This window comes from Falco rusticolus, chromosome 6 (assembly GCF_015220075.1).
Source record: "Falco rusticolus isolate bFalRus1 chromosome 6, bFalRus1.pri, whole genome shotgun sequence".
NCBI lineage: Eukaryota > Metazoa > Chordata > Aves > Falconiformes > Falconidae > Falco > Falco rusticolus.
In genome coordinates this window covers 7,770,033-7,791,084 of record NC_051192.1, presented here as the reverse complement: position 1 = coordinate 7,791,084, position 21,052 = coordinate 7,770,033, and the positions used below count along the sequence as shown (strand labels likewise).

The following is a 21,052-nucleotide window of genomic DNA, read 5'->3' as shown; positions in this document are numbered from 1 at the left end:
TTGGTTTGCTTTTGAGTTAAAGGTTTCTTTTTCATTCATTTGAACATATTTATCTTTTTTACCTCTTCTTTTTTAATTTATTATTCATACCCTCTATTTAGCAAGCCTTCATTTTTTAAACCTCTTCCATCTTCCAATGTCTTTTTTCCGTAACTTGGATGGAAAGTTTATGGCAGCAAAGCTGTCATTCTGGCTACTTCTGCTGCAGCTGTTCCTGCTTTTAGGTCATACATGTTTTGGGCGTTGTGTTTTTGGACATGATACCAACTGATTGTGTCATGTTCCTTTTGAGTAAGCTTTTTACCACGCCATCCGATGGGCTCACTGTCATAGGGCTCTATGCAACTTCCATTTTGCAACTTATACTGCTTAGTCATCCTCAATTCTCCAGCAAACTTCGATTAACTTGGTGAAAGTTCAAACTCATCTGGAATTAACTGTGCCTTTATGTTTGCTCTTTATGTTCTTCTTTATGTTTTCAGTAGTAGTTTAAATTATAAAGAACAAACTTCACCATTGCTCAAGCAACGCCATGCAGTATTGTTTGTTGCCGCTAGAGAATGCAAAATATAAAAGCACAGTGTATTCTATCGAATATTCTGTTGGCAGGGTGGGCTATCTATATCATAATATAATATGTTTTGAAAAAAAATCTGAGATGCTTCTGTTACTCTGGTATTCAGCAACAACTTGCAACTCAAGAGCCGCATACTGAGCAGTATGAAGTTATGGTCACACTATAGAAGATTATTAAGAGTATGAACTGTTGCACAAAAACACGGCACAAAAGTGCAAGTTTGATATATGCAGTATATATATAATGAACATGGGCTTTGAACTAACCTAATGATTTACAATTGAGACGACTTTTTTCAGATAAACTGCTAAAAGCATATTAAAGAAAAATACCAAGGGGAGACTATTATTTGAACATGCTAAATATCTGTTCAGTAGCATTGTATGTATTAAAATGTCCATGATGTTGCCATAGAGCCCATATACTAAGAGAAAACCAAAAACCTTTGGAGAACTGATAGTAATTGAAGTCCTCATCTTAAATGACTGGAATTTTTATTCAGGAAAAAGAAATGGAAAAGCAAAAACTCCTTTATCAGCAAGCCAGACTTCATGACCGGGGTGCTGCTGAGATGGTTCTACAGACTATCAGTGCTAGTAAAGGTAATGTTTTTTTGTGTAGATTACATATTAAACCTTATTTCTAATGATCTTTGAAATTATTATATTTCTTATTGGAGCTGTGTTATGTTTGGCACTTAAGTTTGGTTTCAAAAATTATTATAATGAATAAATCTCATGAGGTTATTGTTGTTGCTATATTATAATAATTCGTTGTTTATTATTATTATTATTATTATTATTATTATTATTATTATTATTATTTTATTATTATTATTTCGAGAGAAAGTGTGCAAAAGTTCATAGCTTTAGCAGTATGCAATGACAAAAAGAACTCCAAATTCTGGGATGTGTAGAGTTCTGAAGTAGGTGTAGGCTTTGGTCCTTTCCCCCCACCACACTCCCCAAATACTAACTTTACCAGTGTATTTTCACAAGTGTAAAAGATGCTTTTGTCCCATAGACACCATCTTACTTCTTAAGTTTTGATGCTTTCGTTGTCTGTTCTGTGATTTGTTTCTACAGCAGTGATATTTTAAAAAATCCTGTTTACAAATTTCATTTACTGTAACTAAAAGCTTTGTATCACTGTCATTTTCTGAAGAGATGGGAGAATATTTAGACTGGCATGCAGAGTGGACACACTGTTAAACTTGAAAGCTAGCTTAAAGTAGTGCACCCAGCCTTAAGTCAACTGGTGGATGCTTTAGCAAGTGAAGCATGATTTCTGTTCATTGAGCTGAGTTATTCCTGTCATATCTTGCTTCTACTGTGTGCTGTGTATACATTACACTGTGTCTGTAGGCGCTCGGGAAGGTATTAAGTCACACTAGAGATCATGAAAGAAAAATACATCTGTTTTACAAGAGAAACAAGAAAGGCTCTCCTCATCAATTACAATTTCAGTAATTATATGGTTAAGTTAATAGAACATTCTTATTTTTAGATATGATCTAAATGTATATTTTAAAATAATTTTAAGGTGAGATGGGGCCAATGGTTGCAGCTACCCTAAAGCTAGGGATTGCCATCTTAAATGGAGGAAATTCTACGGTTCAACAGGTAAGGTACTAGTTTATTTTCACCCATTCTAGTCAGTATAGATCTTTATACCATGATTGTTATTATTGTAGTAGTGCATTAAGTAATGTAACTATTTCTCAGATGCTGCTTATCCTCTTAATCTTGTTCCCAGAAGAAAACAGTGCACAAAAGTACCTTGTTTACTAGTTATATATTTCTTATTCATATAAGCTCATCTACAGAACACAAGGCTAAAAGAAATTTGTTTGGCACTTCAGCTGGAAGGGGGAAATTTTATGTTAAGTAATTAACTTCTAGGGGAATTCTGTGGGAGGGAAGGATTTCTTGGGAGATTGCCGTTGTTGTGTGGCCAGTAGAGGGAAATTGTTAACCCCGGTCTTCAAGTGTTACACAACTTCAGAAGTCCTTATCTTATGCCATGGAGAGTGTTGGTGATAAAAGCAGAGAACTCAAACTTGATTCACTAATCTATAGTAAGATAATGTGGTGAGCAGTGGACATGTTAACAGTATTCTGCACTGTTGAAGTGACATAGGGAGCGCCTCCATCTAGGTCTGCAGCATGTTTCAGGGTTCTGTACTAGTTGAAGGTTCCCAAGTCCAGAGGGCTTCATACCTGCCATTACTGCATTGCTGTAGGACAGTTTGAAGGATACAGACAGTTGGGAATGGTTAAGGTCCCAGGTTAAAAAACCACTGAAGCAGCTGAATGCAGCAAAAATAATGGTCTTTTCAGGGGCTATAATTACTAGGAATTGACCAGAAAGGCCAAAAAATGTGCATAAAAGTATCTGCTTAAACCATTGCTTGTTCTTTGTTATGTCATGAGATTAAATTACTTGGGGAAAGCATGACACTTGTACATAGTTATTTGATCTGAATTTCTAATGCTGCAATCTGGATTTTTTAAAATGGTTTGATAAAGCCTTAACTAATCAGAATGCTGGAAACAGTTATTGGTGTGGTTAAAATAATACTTGCACTACTAGTCTAAATTACATACTTACAAAAGCATCAGTAATACAGCTAGAATTGCAATTTTTTCAGTTGCGTCATTTCTACATTTTTTCTCTGGTGTTATGCTCACCTTTTCGATTTTCCTTTAGGTCCTAAGATCAACTCTTCTGTCTTCCTTGGGAAGAATGGTATGGGTGGGGGGAGAGGTACAGAAGTGGTTTTGAAAAGTCATCATCGTCCTCTGGAGTTCTTTGCTTTGATTAGTTTGGTGTTGGTGATGGGGTTGTTCTATTTCTGTGATCTTGGTTGACTTGGGGTTATGTGGTTCTGTTTTGATAACACTGTCTGCTTATGTGCTTTCATTTTGGAGGTTACTTATTACCCATTTTTCCTATTTTTGTTATTTGCAAAAAGAGTTTTAGCTCATTCACAATGTGAATTCTTGTAGCATTCCTACTAAAATACATCTTTGACCACTGTGATTTTTATTCACAACCGGGACCTCTGGTATCATCCTATACCTTCAGTCAACAACACAGTGCATTCTAGAACGAGAGTTCACTCCACTGGATGACTTCTTGTCATCTCAGTCTGTGATCAGACAGATATTACACATTACAATAAAGCTAAAAGAAATTTTAAAAATTCTTACATGACTACTAACACACTGTTGAAGCTAAAATAATCTAAACCAAATGGAGGTTATGACATGCCCAGTCCAGTGCTGAAATGGTAGTATCAGTACAAATTTGTGGCCTTGTAATTGCACGACTGTGTTTACATTAAACACTAAATTCTCCTGGCTGTATTGACTTTAGTTGCTATCTTTATTTTCCCATGTTTTAGCAAGGAATATCCAAAATGGATCATTTTCTTTTCTGTAAAGGACATAAGCATTAAATATTCTTTTTATTTTACATATCTGGATTTTTTTCTGCACAGCTCTCTTACTTTGTTTGTAAATATTAGAAGTATTTCAAAATACCAGCATTACTAGTAATCTAGAATCTGTGTAGTATTAAGTTAACTATATTAACACATAGTATAAATATTAATTCTCTGCATAAATTGTGTTTACAGAAAATGCTTGACTACCTCAAAGATAAAAAGGATGTGGGATTCTTTCAGAGCCTTGCTGGTCTTATGCAGTCCTGTAGGTAAGAAAATATCTACTCTCAAAATGTATTATTTTACATTTAGGTTTTATTCCAGGGGATTTAGAGTTTTGGAAAGGTCATATACATAATTTCTGCAAACCGCACCTGGGGACTGTAATGTACTAGATTTGGGGTGAAGGACAAGGTGGTGCTCAGTGTATGAAAATATTCATATGATATGGATCTACCTTTGTAAAAGAGTTCTTTTCACAAAATGGCCTTTGTGTCTATTTGAGATATGTCAGAAAACAACTCTAGAGTTAGGAGCATTCTTCAGGGGCAGTTTCTTAAATCTGGAAGTATCCTGTAATCCTGCAGAGACCAGGTTAATGATCAATGTTAAGTAATCATAATGATTTTGGAGAAACCCAACTGTATTAGAAATATTAATAGGACCTTTTTAGAAGGCAGAAAAAGGAATGAAATATTTTGTTTTAAGAAACTGTGAAGGTACTATGACTTTTTTGTCCATTCATGCTTCCTCATATTTATATTGATTTTCTACATAAAAATACATTTCAATGTTTTGTATATTATTCCTAAGAATATAATATTCCTAAGAATAATCTATATCAATAAATAATGCATTAATGAACGTGAAACATAGGACTGAAGGGCATTCCTGGATCTAGCAGTTCAGTCTTCGGTTATGTCAAGTGTACCATGTTATATTCTTTTTCCTTAACACTTCCTTTGGCCAAGTTTCATTTTGCAATCAGTGAGGTTTCTTGCCAGCAGAACTGCTGCTGTAGTTCATCTAGATTCATCTGACTTTCATGAACATTCTTGCTTATGAACAAAAGTTATCCATGGCTAGTGGACACACTAAGCCATGAGAGGCAGAACTCTGCAGATTCACAAATGGAGATATGTAAGAGTGTATATATGTTCCTTAAATCTGGTTAGTTGGATACATATTCCCCTTTGGCAGCCTCAGTTTTTCAGAATGTGGACCGAGGGGAACACTGAGTGGAACTAATAATGACATAGTTTCTTAATGGACCTTGCTGCTTGGATGGATGAATCACATGGGTGAACAAGGAGCTCCTGGACAAAATCAAACGCAAGAAGGAAGCCTACAGGGGGTGGAAGCGAGGACAGATAGCCTCGGAGGAATACAGAGAAATTACCTAAGCAGCCAGGGATTAGGTTAGGAAAGCTGGTAGAATTAAATCTGGCCAGGGACGTCAAAGGCAACAAGAAAAGCCTCTATACGTACGTCAGTGATAGAAGGAAGACTAGGGAAAATGTGTGGGCCCTCTCTAGAGGGAAATGGCAGACCTGGTTATGCAGGAGAAGGCTGAGGTACTCGATGATGTTTTTGTCGCAGTCTTTCCTGGCAAGTGCTCCAGCCACACTGCACAAGTTGCAGAAGATGAAGGCAGGGGCTGGGAGAATGAATAACCACCCACTGTAGGAGAAGATCACGTTCAAGAACATCTAAGGAACCTGAAGGTGCACAAGTCCATGGGACCTGATGAGATGCATCTGCAGGTCCTAAGGGAACTGGCAGGTAAAGTGGTTAAGCTACTGTCTATCATATTTGAGAAGTTGTTTCAGTCTGGTGAAGTACCCACTGACTGGAAAAGTAGAAATGTAACCCTCATTTTTAAAAAGGACAATAAAGAAGACCCAGGAAACTACAGCCTGATCAGTCTCACCTCTGTGTCCAACAAGATCATGGAGCAGATCCTCCTGGAAACTATGCTAAGGCACATGGAAAATAAGGAGGTGACTGATGACAGCCAACGTGCCTTCACTAAGAGCAAATCATGCCTGAACAAATGTGGTAGCCTTCTACTACAGGGTTGCAGCATTGGCGGAGAGGGAAGAGCAACTGACATAATCTACCAGGGCTTGTGCAAAGCATTTGGTGCTGTACCACACAACATTCTTGTCTCTAAACTAGAGAGATGTGGATTTGATGGATGGATGACTCGGTGGATAGGGAATTAGCTGGATGGTTGCACTCAGAGAGTTGTGGTCAAAAGTTTGATGTCCAAGTAGAGACCAGTGACAAGTGGCATTCCTCAGGGGTTTGTACTGGGACAAGCACAATTCAACATCTTTGTCAGTGATATGGACAATGGAATGACACACTGGAGGGAAGAGATGCCATCCAGGTAGACCTTAACAGGCTTGAGAGGTCGGTCCATGTGAAACGCATGAAGTTCAACAAGGTCAAGGGCAAGGTCCAGCATGTGGGTCAGTGCAATCCTAAGCACAAATACAGCTGGGCAGAGCATGGATTGAGAGCAGCCCTGGGGAGAAAGACTTGGGGGTGTTGGTGGATGAGAAGCTCAACATGGCCTGGCAATGTGCGCTTGCAGCCCAGAAAGCCACATATCCTGGGCTGCATCAAAAAAATATGGCCAGCAGGTTGAAGGAGGTGATTCTCCCCCTCTACTGCGGTCTCATAATAACCTAGCTGGACTGCTGTGTTTATCTCTGGAGCCCCCAACATAAGAAGGACGTGGACCTGTTGGAGTGGGTTCAAAAGAGGGCCACAAAGATGATCAGAGGACTGGAGCACCTCTCCTCTGAAGTCAGGTTTAGAGAGTTGTGGTTTTTCAGCCTGGAGAAGGGAAGGCTCTGGGGAGTCCTTATAGCAGCCTGCCAGTACTTAAAGGGGGGCTACAAGAAAGCTGGAGAAGGGACTTTTCACAAGGACATGTGGTGCTTAGACAAGGGATAATGGCTTTAAGCTGAATGATGTTAAGTTTAGATTAGATGTTACAAAGAAATTCTTTACTGTGAGGGTGGTGAGGCACTGGAAGAGGTTGCCCAGCAAAGCTGTGGATGCCCCATCCCTGGCAGTGTCCAAGGCCAGGCTGGACGGGGCTTTGAGCAACCTGGTCTAGTGGAAGGTGTCCCTGCCCGTGGCAGGGGGGGGGTGGAGCTAGAATATCCTTTGCCTTTGACGTCCCTGGCCAGATTTAATTCCAACCCAACCATTCTATGATTCCGTGGTTCTATGAACTGGGCTATAATATAAAGGTTGTCAATAATATGGCTTCTTTGTAACCTCTAAAATGAGTGTATATCGCAAACACATCCTCTTTTTTTGGTCTATTATAAAGAACTAAATTCTATTGTCATTTGCAGGGCAGAAGCAGGTTAAGCCTGTAAAGCTGAGTTTCGTGATCTTGTAGCAGACATATATTAAGCCACTGAAATATATCTTCCTGACACTAGTATGCTTATATACTTTAATGAAATCACAGATCCTTCTCTGTCTTTCACAGAATGAAATATTGCATATATTTAATTAATTACAGGACAAATGTCATTTTTCTTATTGCAGTGTTCTTGACCTAAATGCATTTGAACGTCAGAACAAAGCAGAAGGCCTTGGCATGGTGACTGAAGAGGGATCAGGTACTATTGATTTAACAGAAATGATCCATGAACTTTTCTCTTTTACATTTTGCAGAAGCAAGCTGAATTTGAAAGAACCTTGTAAATATATATCTAGAAGCTGAAGCTAAAATATGATTCCTAAGAGTGGTTTGTGTTTAATTGGCCTACCTAAGCCCATGCTTGTCGATAGTAAATCACTAGCATGTGTGGAGTTTCAGAACTGCCTCAGAGGACTCTTAGCCGTTGTTATGAAGAAGTGAAGGCATTACATATAAAATTTAAAAGAGATTTTTGTCTAGTTACAAACAGCAGTGTTTATGCATGTAAAATATTTCAGAAGTCTCTACTTAGTTTCAGCATAAAAAGAAATCAAGAGTTCCCACCTGATTTCTTAAACAGTTTTGGCTGTTTGCATGGAAAACAGACAATGTAGTTAAGCTGTAAGTCAAATAGAAGAGGTCAAGGAAACTGTGTCTACTATTTGGAAAAAAATTCTACTGGGAAAGCCTTTTCTTTGAAATAATTATTTTCTGTTTGTCTTTGGGGACATATTTCAAAATTTTTGTTTTACTTTTGACTTTGAACCAATTTGGCTTTCTACCCTCTGTGTTGTCAGTTCACTGTCAATTTCTTTCTTCTGTCTGACAGTAAGTTCTATTACTGCCTTACCGTGATTGTCTGGAAACGTTAGGTTCATTCTCATGTGACTTAATAGAGCTACCAAAGCACATTTTCTCCCCTTACCCTCAGTATTTTTTACAGTGCATTTTTATGTTTAAATCCTACAGTGATCTAATCTTTTAACATGTTTTTATCTTAAAAACAAGGTAAAAAAGCTTGACTGTGTAATCATTGTTGCATTTGGGGGTTCATGATTCATACCTGTAGTACTACATCTCTCTTTTATGTGGCATATTTCTTGAATATTCAACTGCTTGTCTCAAATCAAAATAATGAACTATTAAAATTCACTTCAAGGCCAATCATAAATGCTGCTTTTCCGAAAGTGCTCCCTCTTGTCTAAATTGTAGATCAAATCCTGCTAGACTTACATGACTAAACAAAATAAAGTGAACCCATGTGGATAAAATTTGGTCACAAGATTGTGGATTGAGCACTGATGCTGCAGCTATCTGGCATATAATGTTTTGGCCATTACTTTCATGTTTTACTGAAGATTATTCTGCACAATGTTTTACTCCTTTGGACAAAATTTCTACTACTAAATAATGAAATTAATTATTCATAATGTTGAATTTTGAAATGGACTATCAAGATATCAGCTCATTTTTATTTTGACCGCTACCTTTATTTCTAGAGTTGACTCATTTTGCATGCAGATATAGATCTATCTTTAAACACTGCATAATTGACTCTACCTATGTTAGAGTATTTTTGTGTTTCCTCATTTGAGGGATTATTTTTTTAATTTTCTGTTTATTTGATCTGTCTCTTTAGAACAGAACTAATTTTGCCAAAACCAATGCTAACTATATTTTGTATTTGCTAAGAACAATTTCTCAACTTTTTTTTTTTCTTTTTTCCCTGTTTCTTTTTTCTTTGAACTAATTGTCCTGTCCTCCTTTCCTCAGTCATCACTCATGAGCGTGGTAATTATTAAAAACAACTGCCTATTCTTTATTTTTCCTGCTCTTAGCTTTGTGTCAGCACTGTACAGCTCCTGAACACCATTAGATTTTTTGTTCCTGTAAAAGTGTTAAACTAGTGGGTTCTTTTCTATTATTATTACAATTGTTTATTCCAAAATTCTTGGTTTTTGTGTAAACTCTCCCCACTTTGTTCTTCCTTTCTCAGGATTTGCACAGTGACTGGCACACTAGATGTAAGAGCAGCAAGCTTTTTTAAACTCTTTTCTTTTTCTGTTCTTTTTTTATTTCTTTTCATTTTAATGAGCCCAGTATTTGCGATGGATGAATGTTTAAAAAAAAAAAAAAAAAGTATACTTATACATACACAAAGCCTTGTGCTCTAGTCCTCCTGTAGTATTTATGTTGTGTATTGAATGTGGCTTTATCGCTGCATTGATTGTGCAAGCCCAGGAAATCAGTGGTGGATCCAGTGAGGATTTGAGGGTGGTTAGTAAGGAGAGGACTTGCCACTGGCTTGGTTTATCTAATGCAGTCAGGAGTTGATACAAGAAAGAGGTGGTGCGTCACTAATTGTAGAGGAATCAATAATGTTTACAAGTGGTTGGTTCTTCCTTGCTTAGAAAGCTACTTGATGTGTTAAGGTTCCTATACCTCAAAGGTTCCTTACTTCAAGTAAAGGAAGAGCTCTGTGGGAGCAGTTGCCATGAGATGTTCCTGTCACCCTGAGGAATGAGAATTTAAAATACAAAATGTGTGCACCATTCAGTAGAAACAATAAGCTTAAACACAGCAGATGTCTTTTCATTAGCCAAATGCTGGGGAGAGGGATGATCTGGATTTCCATTTGTTTTCTCAGTGGAAATTCTTTATTTGGCCTATTAACAAAAATCTACACTTAGGATCATGTGGTTTTGTTTTCTTTGTTACTGAGCAGCAGCAATGTCAAGCTATGGTAATCACACTCACTATGTCAATGATTTCTTGGCACAAAGGGATAATATTTGCTAACAGCATCTTTTTTGTGTATTAATATCCAGCTATTGAAAATTCAAGAAAACAGAACAAAGCAAAGCCAAACCATAAAAGACTGTACTTTTCCTTTTCAGGCTTACGTTATTCTAGATATTTTGCTACCTTCAAATAATAATAATAATAATAATAATAATAATTTTTATATTATGAAGCACACCTTTTTCAATTCATTGAAAAGTAGTTTACATAAGAGCTGTACAGGTACTGGTATTGATACCTGATAGCATTATGAAAGCCCAGCCAGTGTGTCTGTGGGGAAACTCCTGTAGTGAACAGTTTCAAAATAATCTAGATTTTATGGGATACCTGAGATCATATGCCTGTTTGCAATCCTGTGAATAACCATCTGTGAATACTACAAAGGAAGTACCAAAGATGTGGAAATGTTTTCTCCCATTCCTTTTTTGAGGGAGAGGAGATATTCTATAAGTAATTACTCTTCAATTAAAGATCACTTTATTGATTCCCAAGGGAATGATGGGATGGAAAATGTGCACTGTAGCCTGTTTCTCATGTCGCCTGAATCTGATGCGGAAGCATATTAATAAATAATTGTCATTGAGTTTACAACCCCTATGTCTGAAACTGTTCTTGCCAAACTCAAAGAAAAACTGCTGATGACAATTATGGGAATAGCTTTTCCTCGAGGGCAGTGCTTGTTTCTGGTCCCATGTCAACCTTGGCAAGAGGTAGAAAGCCCTGTACTGAGTCAACATGGATGTGAGATATATTGCTCTATTCCAACTGTTTCTTTGTGCTGTCTGCATTGTAAGCTCCTTGTCCTGATATTCCTCTGACTGGTACTACCTTCCCTTTCCAAACCCTGGAACCCCCACTGGTAACAACATTGATGGTTCTTTAGCAAATGTGTTTCTTACTTGTTTTCGTGATGTACTCAATGTTGTTTCTTCTGTATGTATTTTGTTTTGATTGTTCTGTTTCCTTTTCAAAAAAAGGGACTTCAAAACCAAAGACATGTAGAAATGCATATTATCTTGCAATGGGTTTCAATTTTTCATTTCACATTCATGCTCTATGCTCTTTCACCGTGAGTCACAAAAATCTTGAAAGTGCAATGTTTTTCCTCTTTGGAGAGACTTGTTTTATGTATCATGTGAAGTAAAAAAATTAAGTTGTTAAGTTCACGCTTAGATTATTTTACCTTTCTTTCCTTTTTTTGTCAGGAAAGCTATATATTTTTAAAAATCTTTTAATATTGTATCACGACATTAATTTGTTTCTTTGTAAATTGTCTGAAGGTATATTTTAATAAAATATAATTTTAGAATGAAGTTTGATGTAATAGTAGGTCTCAAAGGACTTTCTATTAAGTTGACTGAGAGTGGTAGACATGCCATAAAATAAATAGCTAGAATGACAGTACAGATCAGGGCTGTTTTCAGCCATTAATAATGTGAAATCAGGAAATATGCTTTTTTCCTTCACCAACCTAGTCACACTTAATGTGGATGTTTAAATTCCACATGATCCACTGTAGCCTACACTGAAGGGGGTGTTTTCCACCTTTATATCACTGTATTTGAATCAGTGTTTACATCTAAAATGGAACTTCAGTAGCTTCAGTTCAGAGACATTGTTGTGTCACTCAGTGAGAAAACAAGTGCTTTTCTTATATGAATTGGATTGTTGAGAAGTCAAAGGCATGTAGCACTCACAGTCCAACCCAATATTGCCCAGGTCTTGTGATAAAAATAAATGCAATTGATTTATCATGGGAGAGCTTTGCTTTTGCTTAACAGCCGCCCAGAAGGAGCCCTGTTCCTTTCTGAGAGCTGAAAGGATTTTTATGTTTCTGTAAATACGTAGCATCAAAACATTGTTTCTGAGTAGTAATAGAAGTCATATCTTTTGCCACTGAGGACTGGGGGTGGAAGAGGGAGAGAGAATTATTAAACCTGGATACATGCACTTTCAAGGAAAAAAAAACATGTATTTAATTTTTCGTTCAATTTTATTTTCAGTTCCTACACATGATACTTCTGTTTCTATACATCACAAACACAAGCTACCAGTTTTGCAAAAGCTACAGGCTTAAAGCCTTCATGTGCGTAGCCACACCATTTACACACAGCATGAGCAATGGCAGCATTTTAACATCTGAGCAAATATATGCCAGAATATATATCGTATCAACAGAAACTAAAGAACATGGTTTCATGACAACCTAAGTCATACTATATGCAGTGTGTATGTTTGTAAGTACATTATCTAGGCAAATCTTTGTATGTACTGGCATGAATTGGTGTGCACAGCAGCAAAGGTTGTTCTGTTAGATTTTATAGAAGGAAATGGATCTGTATGTCAGTTCTGTAGTTTCCAGTGAGGTACCACTTGCCGTCAGGAAGTAACATCTGACAACTAAATTCCTGTCAATACTGACATTGGGTTTCGTCAGATTTTGATCAGCTGTAGAAATTGAAAACCTGGATTATTTTAAATCTTAGTGTCACCAAGCTGTTTGAAACACAGGGGATTTTGCTTCATTTTAAAATATGTAAAAATATTTCTAAAAGGTACAGACCTTTCAGCATATGTGAAATGATGTACCTAAGTGTCTTCTGATTTTGCAGAATTTTGCAATAACTTGTATTATTTTTGTGTTTTATTTACAGTGGAGCTAATTAACAGACCCTTCCAAACCCTTCCAATACTAAAATTGGAATTTATTTCAGAGAAATTCCTAAATTCCAGTGGATATATGAAAAGCAAAAAGATTGCTTCATAGATTAATCTGTACAATCATTTTAACTTGAAACTTCTTTTCCTTCTTGTTCTGAAAAATCTTACACAAGAGGGCAAGAAAAATAGAGGTGGAAAAATATTAAACTGTAACTTATTTTGTAGACCTATTAATACAAACGGCTTTAATTCAGTGATATCTTGATATGCAAGAAATAAGCCATTGGGCCTTCTATGGGCTTAATTTTTCCAATGGTGATATGTCAGCAATTTTCCTTGTAGGTTATTTTTTAAAATCATCACAATCTTTAGCAGTCAAGCTACACACAAACAGGCTCCACCAAATATTTGCCTTTCTGTAATGCTTATTTTTGCAAAATATAAATATTCATCTAGATCAACAAAGCATGTGACTCCAAGCGTAACTTCAAGCATGACAGGAGTTCAGTTAGAAAAAAAAAGGATATTCTATGCACTGGCCTTATGGCCAGCAACATATGAAAGTATCTTACAGGTCTGAACCTGCAGGTAATGTTGAATAATACATTTCTAGGCACCTCTTGATTTTGCCTTCTCACCTTCTCAGGCATATATTGTATGTATACGTTAATAAGCATTGACAGAAATAGTAGTTCATTTTTCATTGTTTAATTAGCTGAAAGGATTTTCAGTCTTCTGTGACTGAAAAACTATATATATGGTATTTATATCTGGGATGGAGAACAATGTCATGGAGTGTCATTTATAGTATTGAGCTCATTCTTGCAGAAAGAATTGTATATTGTTTGCCATAACCGTAAATGCACAGCTGGAGTTAGGAGGAATAGCATTTTATCTTTCCCTATGTTACAAGAAACTGTGTCGGCATATACTTTGGAGAGATACCTGCTCTTATTACCAAACATCATGTCTTGATAGCAACAGGGAAAACTGAAATGCTGTACTTTTAAAATATTAATATTAGTTTTCAAAAATCATTTGCGTCCTAATCCTACCACGTATTGAAGATTCTCACTTCAAAATTCACAGGCTGTGGATTGAAAAGTCCATTAGCTTGAACCCATAATCATTCATGACTTTATGTACAGTTAAACTGATCATGTTCATGTTTATATATATTCCAGGTTGTACTAAATAGTGTTTACAATTCAGCTGTGTCGTGGTTTAACCCCACAGCTGGGGTCAGCTGTCCCGGCTGTGTCCCCTCCCAGCTCCCTCTGCCCCCCAGCCCACTTGCTGGTGGGGTGGGGAGCAGAAAAGGCCTGACTGTGCAAACAGTGCTCAGCGGTAATGAAGACATCTCTGAACCTTCGACACTGTTTCCAGCACAAATGCAAAACAGCCCCGTACTAACTACTATGAAGAAAATTAACTCTGTCCCAGCCAAAACCAGCACAAGCTGTAATAAAGTATTTATAATAATATAATAATTTACAAATGTAGACATTATAATTAGTTATTCACCAATATAACCGTATGTCAGTAATTGTTAATGTAATTATTAGTCGATCATCTTTTTGAAAAAAGCTTTTTTCCCTTAATTTTTAATTCATTTACTCATTCCTCTAGTTTCCTTCTGTTCACACACTAAAAATATTCTTTGTAGACATGAGATTTAGAAGTTCAGATAAAAGCCTAAAGTATCTCTTCATTAAAAAAAACAGTATCCTAAAAATTCTTTTGCAGTTTGCTTACATTTTTATCTCTTTTCCTTTTGTTATCTACATATAGCACTTGGCCACATATTCAAATGACGTGTATTCCTACAAAGTAGAGGTTTTTATGGCTGCTGGTTTTGTTGCCATACACATTCCAAATACTTTCCCAAAGTCCTAGATGGCAATTTCCGTACTTTCAATAGGTGGCCTTTATTGTTTTGAACACCTCTGTTGTTGTGCTCCTATGTCATTTTATTAGCTGTTCTCCATTTTCCTCAGTTGTGGTTGTTTTCCTGGGTGAACGATTGTTTCTCCTCCTCACGTGTCACTGTACAAAGTTAACTGTATGTCCTGATGTAATTGAAATAATGGTGTGTTAATTAAGGCTTTTTACTATACTGTTTCCTGTGAAGAATCAAGAAAATAATTTGAAGCTCTATACACTTGGATATTAGCTATTTACCAAAAAAATGAACTGAAGGGCCTAATTCAGAAAGCACATCGGCATTTGTTCTAATTCTTCGTAAGTTAATTGCTTTATTTTGTCATGGGAGACGAATGTCCAACATCCATTTTGTTACAGCAGTGGACAGGTACTAAATCCTCAAATATTTCAGCCTAAATGATTCTTGAGAATGCACACAGGTGTACATTTCATGGGTTATTTTAGATTATTTTAAAATCTAATAGTTTATTTGAGAAATTATTTTCATTACTGTTCGATGAAATTTCTTTCTGGATTTTTAAATAATTTGTTTGTTGATGAATAGGAACCAAATTAATCCAAACCTAACCTTTGTGTGTAACGCAGCATTCATGCCCAGCAAACTCAAACAAGAATGTAAATCATGGTTTGTTTGTAAAATGTTGCCAAGCTCATGCTGCCATATTTATAAATCAAAAGTTAAGTTTCATAATTATTATTTTCTAACCAGATAACTATCTGTCAAGCACAACTATGTGCTTCAGATAGATTGGTGGTTATATATTTTCTCTCCCCTTCTCTCTTTCTTAAAATTAAATATGGAGGTATTTTTTAGGGGCTGTGGGGTGGTACTTGGCAGCCTGTGATAATCTGCTTCCATCTGGCCTTTCTACAGGAGAAAAAGTGATGCAGGATGATGAGTTCACCTGTGACCTCTTCCGCTTCCTTCAGTTGCTTTGTGAAGGACATAATTCAGGTTTGTGGGCAGGCTGCCAGTCAGCTAAGCCAAGGTGATGGTAACTAAAGATAAAAGCTCTTCATTGCTGAAGGTTTGGCAACCTTCATAAAATATCATGGATCATGGAAGAGCTGCTAGACTGTACATGAAAGGAAAATATTTATTTTTGCCAGTTTTCTTAATCAGCTTTAACTTTCTAGAAAAGATAATGGTTTTCAAAATAACGAGTTTTGGATCTTGACCTCGTAGGAAAGGTAAATAAAGATAGGAAAAGGTACATGGTTTATAACTTCTAGACAGTGAAGGTTCAGAGGAAAAATATATTTATTGTATATTTATATATAAATATATAAGGTATATTTATTGTTTTTTGACATTTGTATGCTTTCTGGTGTGCACTCTTTGGCACAAATGTTAGAATTGTGTGTGAAATTACAACATAGATGATGCCTTTCTTGAAGAAGTAGCACTGATTTTAAAAATGCAAAACCAAATTAAACAAATACATGATATTAAGCATATTTTTATTGTTAATGTACATTTCCCTGTGTTGTCTGTGTCATTATTAGGGAAGGAAAAAAAAAGGTTTTTTTAGCTCTTGGATGTATTTATGACTTTGTAATCAGGAATTTTACAGTTATGCAAATTAATTTTGCTTTTGCTTAACAAAATACATACTAGGTATAATTCTGATGACATTGATGAAATTCTAGAGGTGTAAAAGTAGTCATAAATGGATGAAAATAAGACCAAGATAAAATTCTGTAGACAAAACAGATAATTGGGCTTCTGGCTTCAGGAGTTCACTGGTATGTGATCTCTGCAATAAAATGCTGGAACTCTTAAAAGATTTTTTGAAAAAAAGTTAAAAAAATCCATTCTTTTAAGCTATACTTTCCTAGATCATGTTAAATCAGAACTAATTAACAGGAGTAGTTGTGTAAGTCTTTAACACTTAAATAAATTGAAATCAAACTTCTATTTGAATTTTTAGATTTTCAGAATTACCTGAGAACTCAAACTGGTAACAACACAACTGTTAACATTATCATTTCCACTGTGGATTACTTACTAAGAGTTCAGGTAGGTTAATTATATATGAATTGAGTAGATGAAAATAATGGCTTGCAACTATACAATACTTACTGTTGTTTTAAGATTTATTTAATTTATTTGGATCAGAACGCAGAAGTTTGTATGTGAAACTCTGACTTCCTTTATTTCTCTGGAATTTCCTTCAGCAATACATGATTTGCTGCCACAGAAGTTCTTTTTACAGCAAAATCATCCTTCATCCTTATCAGAAAATACTGTTTTATTAGATGAGCAGATTTATTGGTCATGACATTTATTCTGGTCGCTGTAGCCCACGTTGATGAGAAAGGCTGTAATTCTTTACTGGTTACAGTTGTTCAACAGTTGTTATCTTGTACTGTGGGAGTCAAAGTGACGTAAGTGTGAAAGGCTGATTTCAGCTATTACATGCGAGGTAGCAGTGCAGCCCGTTAACCAAGAGCAGGCAGAAGGTAGATACGTGCTAACTGTGTCAGTGAACACCATTAGGTGGTTGTTGACTGATACTACCCTGTGACTCAAAAGTGTTTTGTGTAGTACAAGTTAAGCTTCAGCTGCTTATTCATCCGTGTTCTGGTTTAGCCTGAACACTAGGATGCTGTATGGATAGTCATGGGGTGGCATGAAGCGAAGCATAAGAACAACACATCATTTTCTAAGGAGGAAAAAAACCCCAAAGAATAAAAACAAAAGCAGAAGGCTAGATTAAAATCCGTTCAACCCTCTAGTCTGAATTATCTCCCTAATCTTTAGGTATGAAAACATTACATTGTCCCAACCCAGTAGAAAGGAAGGAAAAGAAATCTATTTTGTTTCCCGATTGGAGCATGTGAAAGACATGAAAACATATTTTGTGATAAATGTTAATCACTTCTACCTATTATGCTTATATTTCCGAAGATCACTGTGCATGATATTTTTTGTATGTTTCTTTTTTAATTTACCTAGTTATGTTTCCCCTTTAATGATACATTTACTGGGTCTGAAAATTCCAGGCTTTGAAAATTTGTGGTTTTTAAGTTGCTGCTGTTACCAATGTTGTTTTTTATCCTTATGTGTTCTGCAGAAGTTGTAGGGACAATATAATGTTTTTCATTCCATTGCTTACTTTGTTGAAACTTTAATAAACTTGCCTTTGGGGAAGATGGAAAAAAATTAATAGTCATGCACACAAAGCAACATTTGCTCCCACTATTGACTAGGTGTCAAGCACATGGTATAAAAAGAGCGTGTTTAACAAACAGCATGCAGCATGGTAGTACTACCGAGTCCTCTTCAGAATGCACACGGTTGTATTTCTAAGAGCAGATACCAACAGATTTATTTATTTATTTATTTAAAAAATATTTACTTAATTTTATTTGTTTCCTGATTGATTCCCTTGAGGTTCTCTTCAAGAACTAAAATTCTTGAAATAATACTGGAGAATCTTTTGGGGGGACATTTAAAATTAAGTACTTTGCAGAGCTAGAATGCTATCTGGTGTTATTTTTCTTGATGAATAACAGGTTAGAGGCAGTTTGAATCATAATTTCTCTGTGCTTCTCACAACTCTTTTTTTTAGGAATCCATTAGTGATTTCTATTGGTATTATTCTGGGAAAGATGTTATTGATGAACAAGGACAACGAAATTTTTCCAAAGCTATCCAGGTTGCAAAACAAGTTTTCAATACTCTTACGGAATATATCCAGGTAAATTAGTTTCATTGGAATTTTTTTAGATTTGAAAGAAAATTAATCATACTTTTGGCATGAAGATGTAAGGTAGCTAGATATAACATAGATAGAAACATAACAAATGCACTTATTCTTCAATATATTTTAGTGCATTCATTTCAGTAGGAAGTGAAGTCTTGAAATACATATAGCTGTCACTGCTCTTTTGGAACCTTAACAATTTAGTCAAATTTGTAGTTACTAGTAAATAATCATCCTTTGGTTGTATGCAAGACAGTAGAGATTTTGGGTTTTTTTGGTATTTTGTTTGCTTGTATGTTTGTTTTAATTTAGCCTAGACTGCAGCAGTTTACCCACTTTAAAGTCTTCACTTTTAATCCATTGAGAAACTAAGGTCAATGCAAAACACAGTTACTATTTAGTCAATAGAATATTAGATTATATTTTCTGTCAGGAATAAGGCTGTTTTGAGGCATCACTACTGTGCTTGAAATGCTGAAGTCACACATTACATTTGAGAATTACAGAGATGTACTTGAGGTGGACTCTGCAATAAATGAGATTGGGATCAATTCTTTCAAAATAACAATGTAGCGGTTCTTCCATGATTTGTTAGGAATTCAGTGTAATTTATTTCTTAATTCCGCATGTAAATCAGTCAACAATATTACAGTTTGTTTCTGCATATAAGCAGCAGGTTAGAGAGGATCTCATTAGACTGTCTATTATACTGTTTTCATTCAAATGAAAACAATTATTATGAAAATAGTGTTTTATAATTCATGAATATGAAATGTGATAGAATAGGACTGAATAAATTGTGTGTATGCCTATTTAGTGTATACTTATTTGCAAATCAGAAGTACATTGTTAGCTGGTAAATATTTTATTTCTTATCCTTTGGGGCTTCAAAAGATTTTGTATTCCTGCTTTTCAGAAGTTGGAATTTTTGGAAAAATATTCTTTAATACTGTGTTCTACAACAGCTAGAAAATGCTGGGGAAAAAATAATAATCAGGAGTCTGATTCTGTAATCCCTTTGCCAGTTTTGCATTAACCTTCTATAAAGTTATTCCTGATTTATAGAACTACATAGGAAAGAATCAGCTTGAAAATTTGTACCCCTTGAGCATTTGCAGTTTAAAGTTGCAAGCAGCTATACTTTGTGTGGTTCTGAATTAGTGAACTGTGACTTGGCTAAAACAGAGGCAGAATGGTTATTAGGAATAGGCATTGTTTACAGTCAGTGATGTTATTAAATAGATAATTCTATATATGTTGAATTTTGTATAGCATATTCCAAAGGACAGAGATATGCACTGCCTTTATATCTTCCTTCCTGGTTTAGCTGAGTTTCATGGAAATAAACTCTGCTTTGCTTTATTTTTGTTGGCTGAAAAATAGGGGCCGTGTACTGGGAATCAGCAAAGTCTGGCACACAGCAGGCTATGGGATGCTGTAGTTGGTTTTCTTCATGTGTTTGCCCACATGCAGATGAAGCTGTCTCAGGTATTTTTTTGCTTTACTGTTTCTTTTTTATCTTACTAACTTTTTTGTAAAACGTAAACAGACTTGTTATTATGTTTGAGTCATTAATAACAACAGTTAATAGGGCAAATATGAGGAAAAATAAGAGGCAGAGGTGATGAAATACAGTTGAGGGAGTAAATTACAAAATCATAGTGAGTGTGGATAGTAGGCCTGTATTTGGATTACTGGCCGCAGGCACGATGATCAGATCAAGCTGCAAATGAAGTTTATCACCAATATTCAGAAGAACTAGCCAGTTCCTCTCTTTCTTACCAAAGTTTTGTCCCAGTGTTTTCTGCGATTTCACGCGAGCCTTTTATGGAGGACCCATCTTCATTGATGTGCCCTTCATTGAACCTTAGCTGCTCATTAGTGAATCCTAGTTCAACACGTGTGTGCATCTAAGCTTTTCTACTCTTAGCAGAGAAAGAAATGGGTGAGTTGCTTTTGGATGTGAGTACTCATTTCATAAACGATAGAAATAGCATAGGGGACCGGCACAGTGGGGTTAAAGTTAGGTCAGAAGAATCCTATTATTAAAGTTTATTTTTAAACTTCTTACCTTTAGAAGAATTACACCTCTTAATTGAATGCTGTGATTCTAGGTTTTTTACATAATTTGACTTTCTCATAAGCTTGTAAAGGATTTAGTTGTTGTTGTTAAGGAATAAGGCTCTGAAGGCTCTGAGGTATTTAGATTTCAGTATTTAGTTCCAAATGTATCCACGTAAATATTATTTGCATAAATTACAGTAGTCTTGCTCAAATGGTTTTCCTCCTTGCCCTTGGGACTTTGTGGCTGGCAGTAGGCTGATTGCTTAGATTTGTAGGCTCGTGCTTCAGGTATGCTCCTCATTCATTATAGCTAAATAGTCTTCTAACAAATGGCATCTCAGTGAAACCTGGTTTTAAAGAGCGATGCGTTGAATTTCTACTGAAGTGTATTTATAAGT

General features: G+C 35.9%; 1 protein-coding gene across 11 annotated transcripts in view; it reads left to right on the top strand.

Annotated features, from left to right (window-relative positions):
- The window catches only part of RYR2 (ryanodine receptor 2), a 434,536-nt gene that overhangs the window by 376,915 nt on the left and 36,569 nt on the right, over positions 1–21,052 (top strand). For all 11 annotated transcript variants that reach the window (XM_037391531.1, XM_037391524.1, XM_037391528.1 and 8 more), the window contains 8 exons: positions 1,080–1,179; positions 2,120–2,199; positions 4,218–4,294; positions 7,599–7,672; positions 15,755–15,835; positions 16,812–16,900; positions 18,456–18,584; positions 19,974–20,078. In XM_037391531.1, the coding sequence (XP_037247428.1) occupies positions 1,080–1,179; positions 2,120–2,199; positions 4,218–4,294; positions 7,599–7,672; positions 15,755–15,835; positions 16,812–16,900; positions 18,456–18,584; positions 19,974–20,078 (735 nt within the window). The remainder of the gene's footprint in view (positions 1–1,079; positions 1,180–2,119; positions 2,200–4,217; positions 4,295–7,598; positions 7,673–15,754; positions 15,836–16,811; positions 16,901–18,455; positions 18,585–19,973; positions 20,079–21,052) is intronic.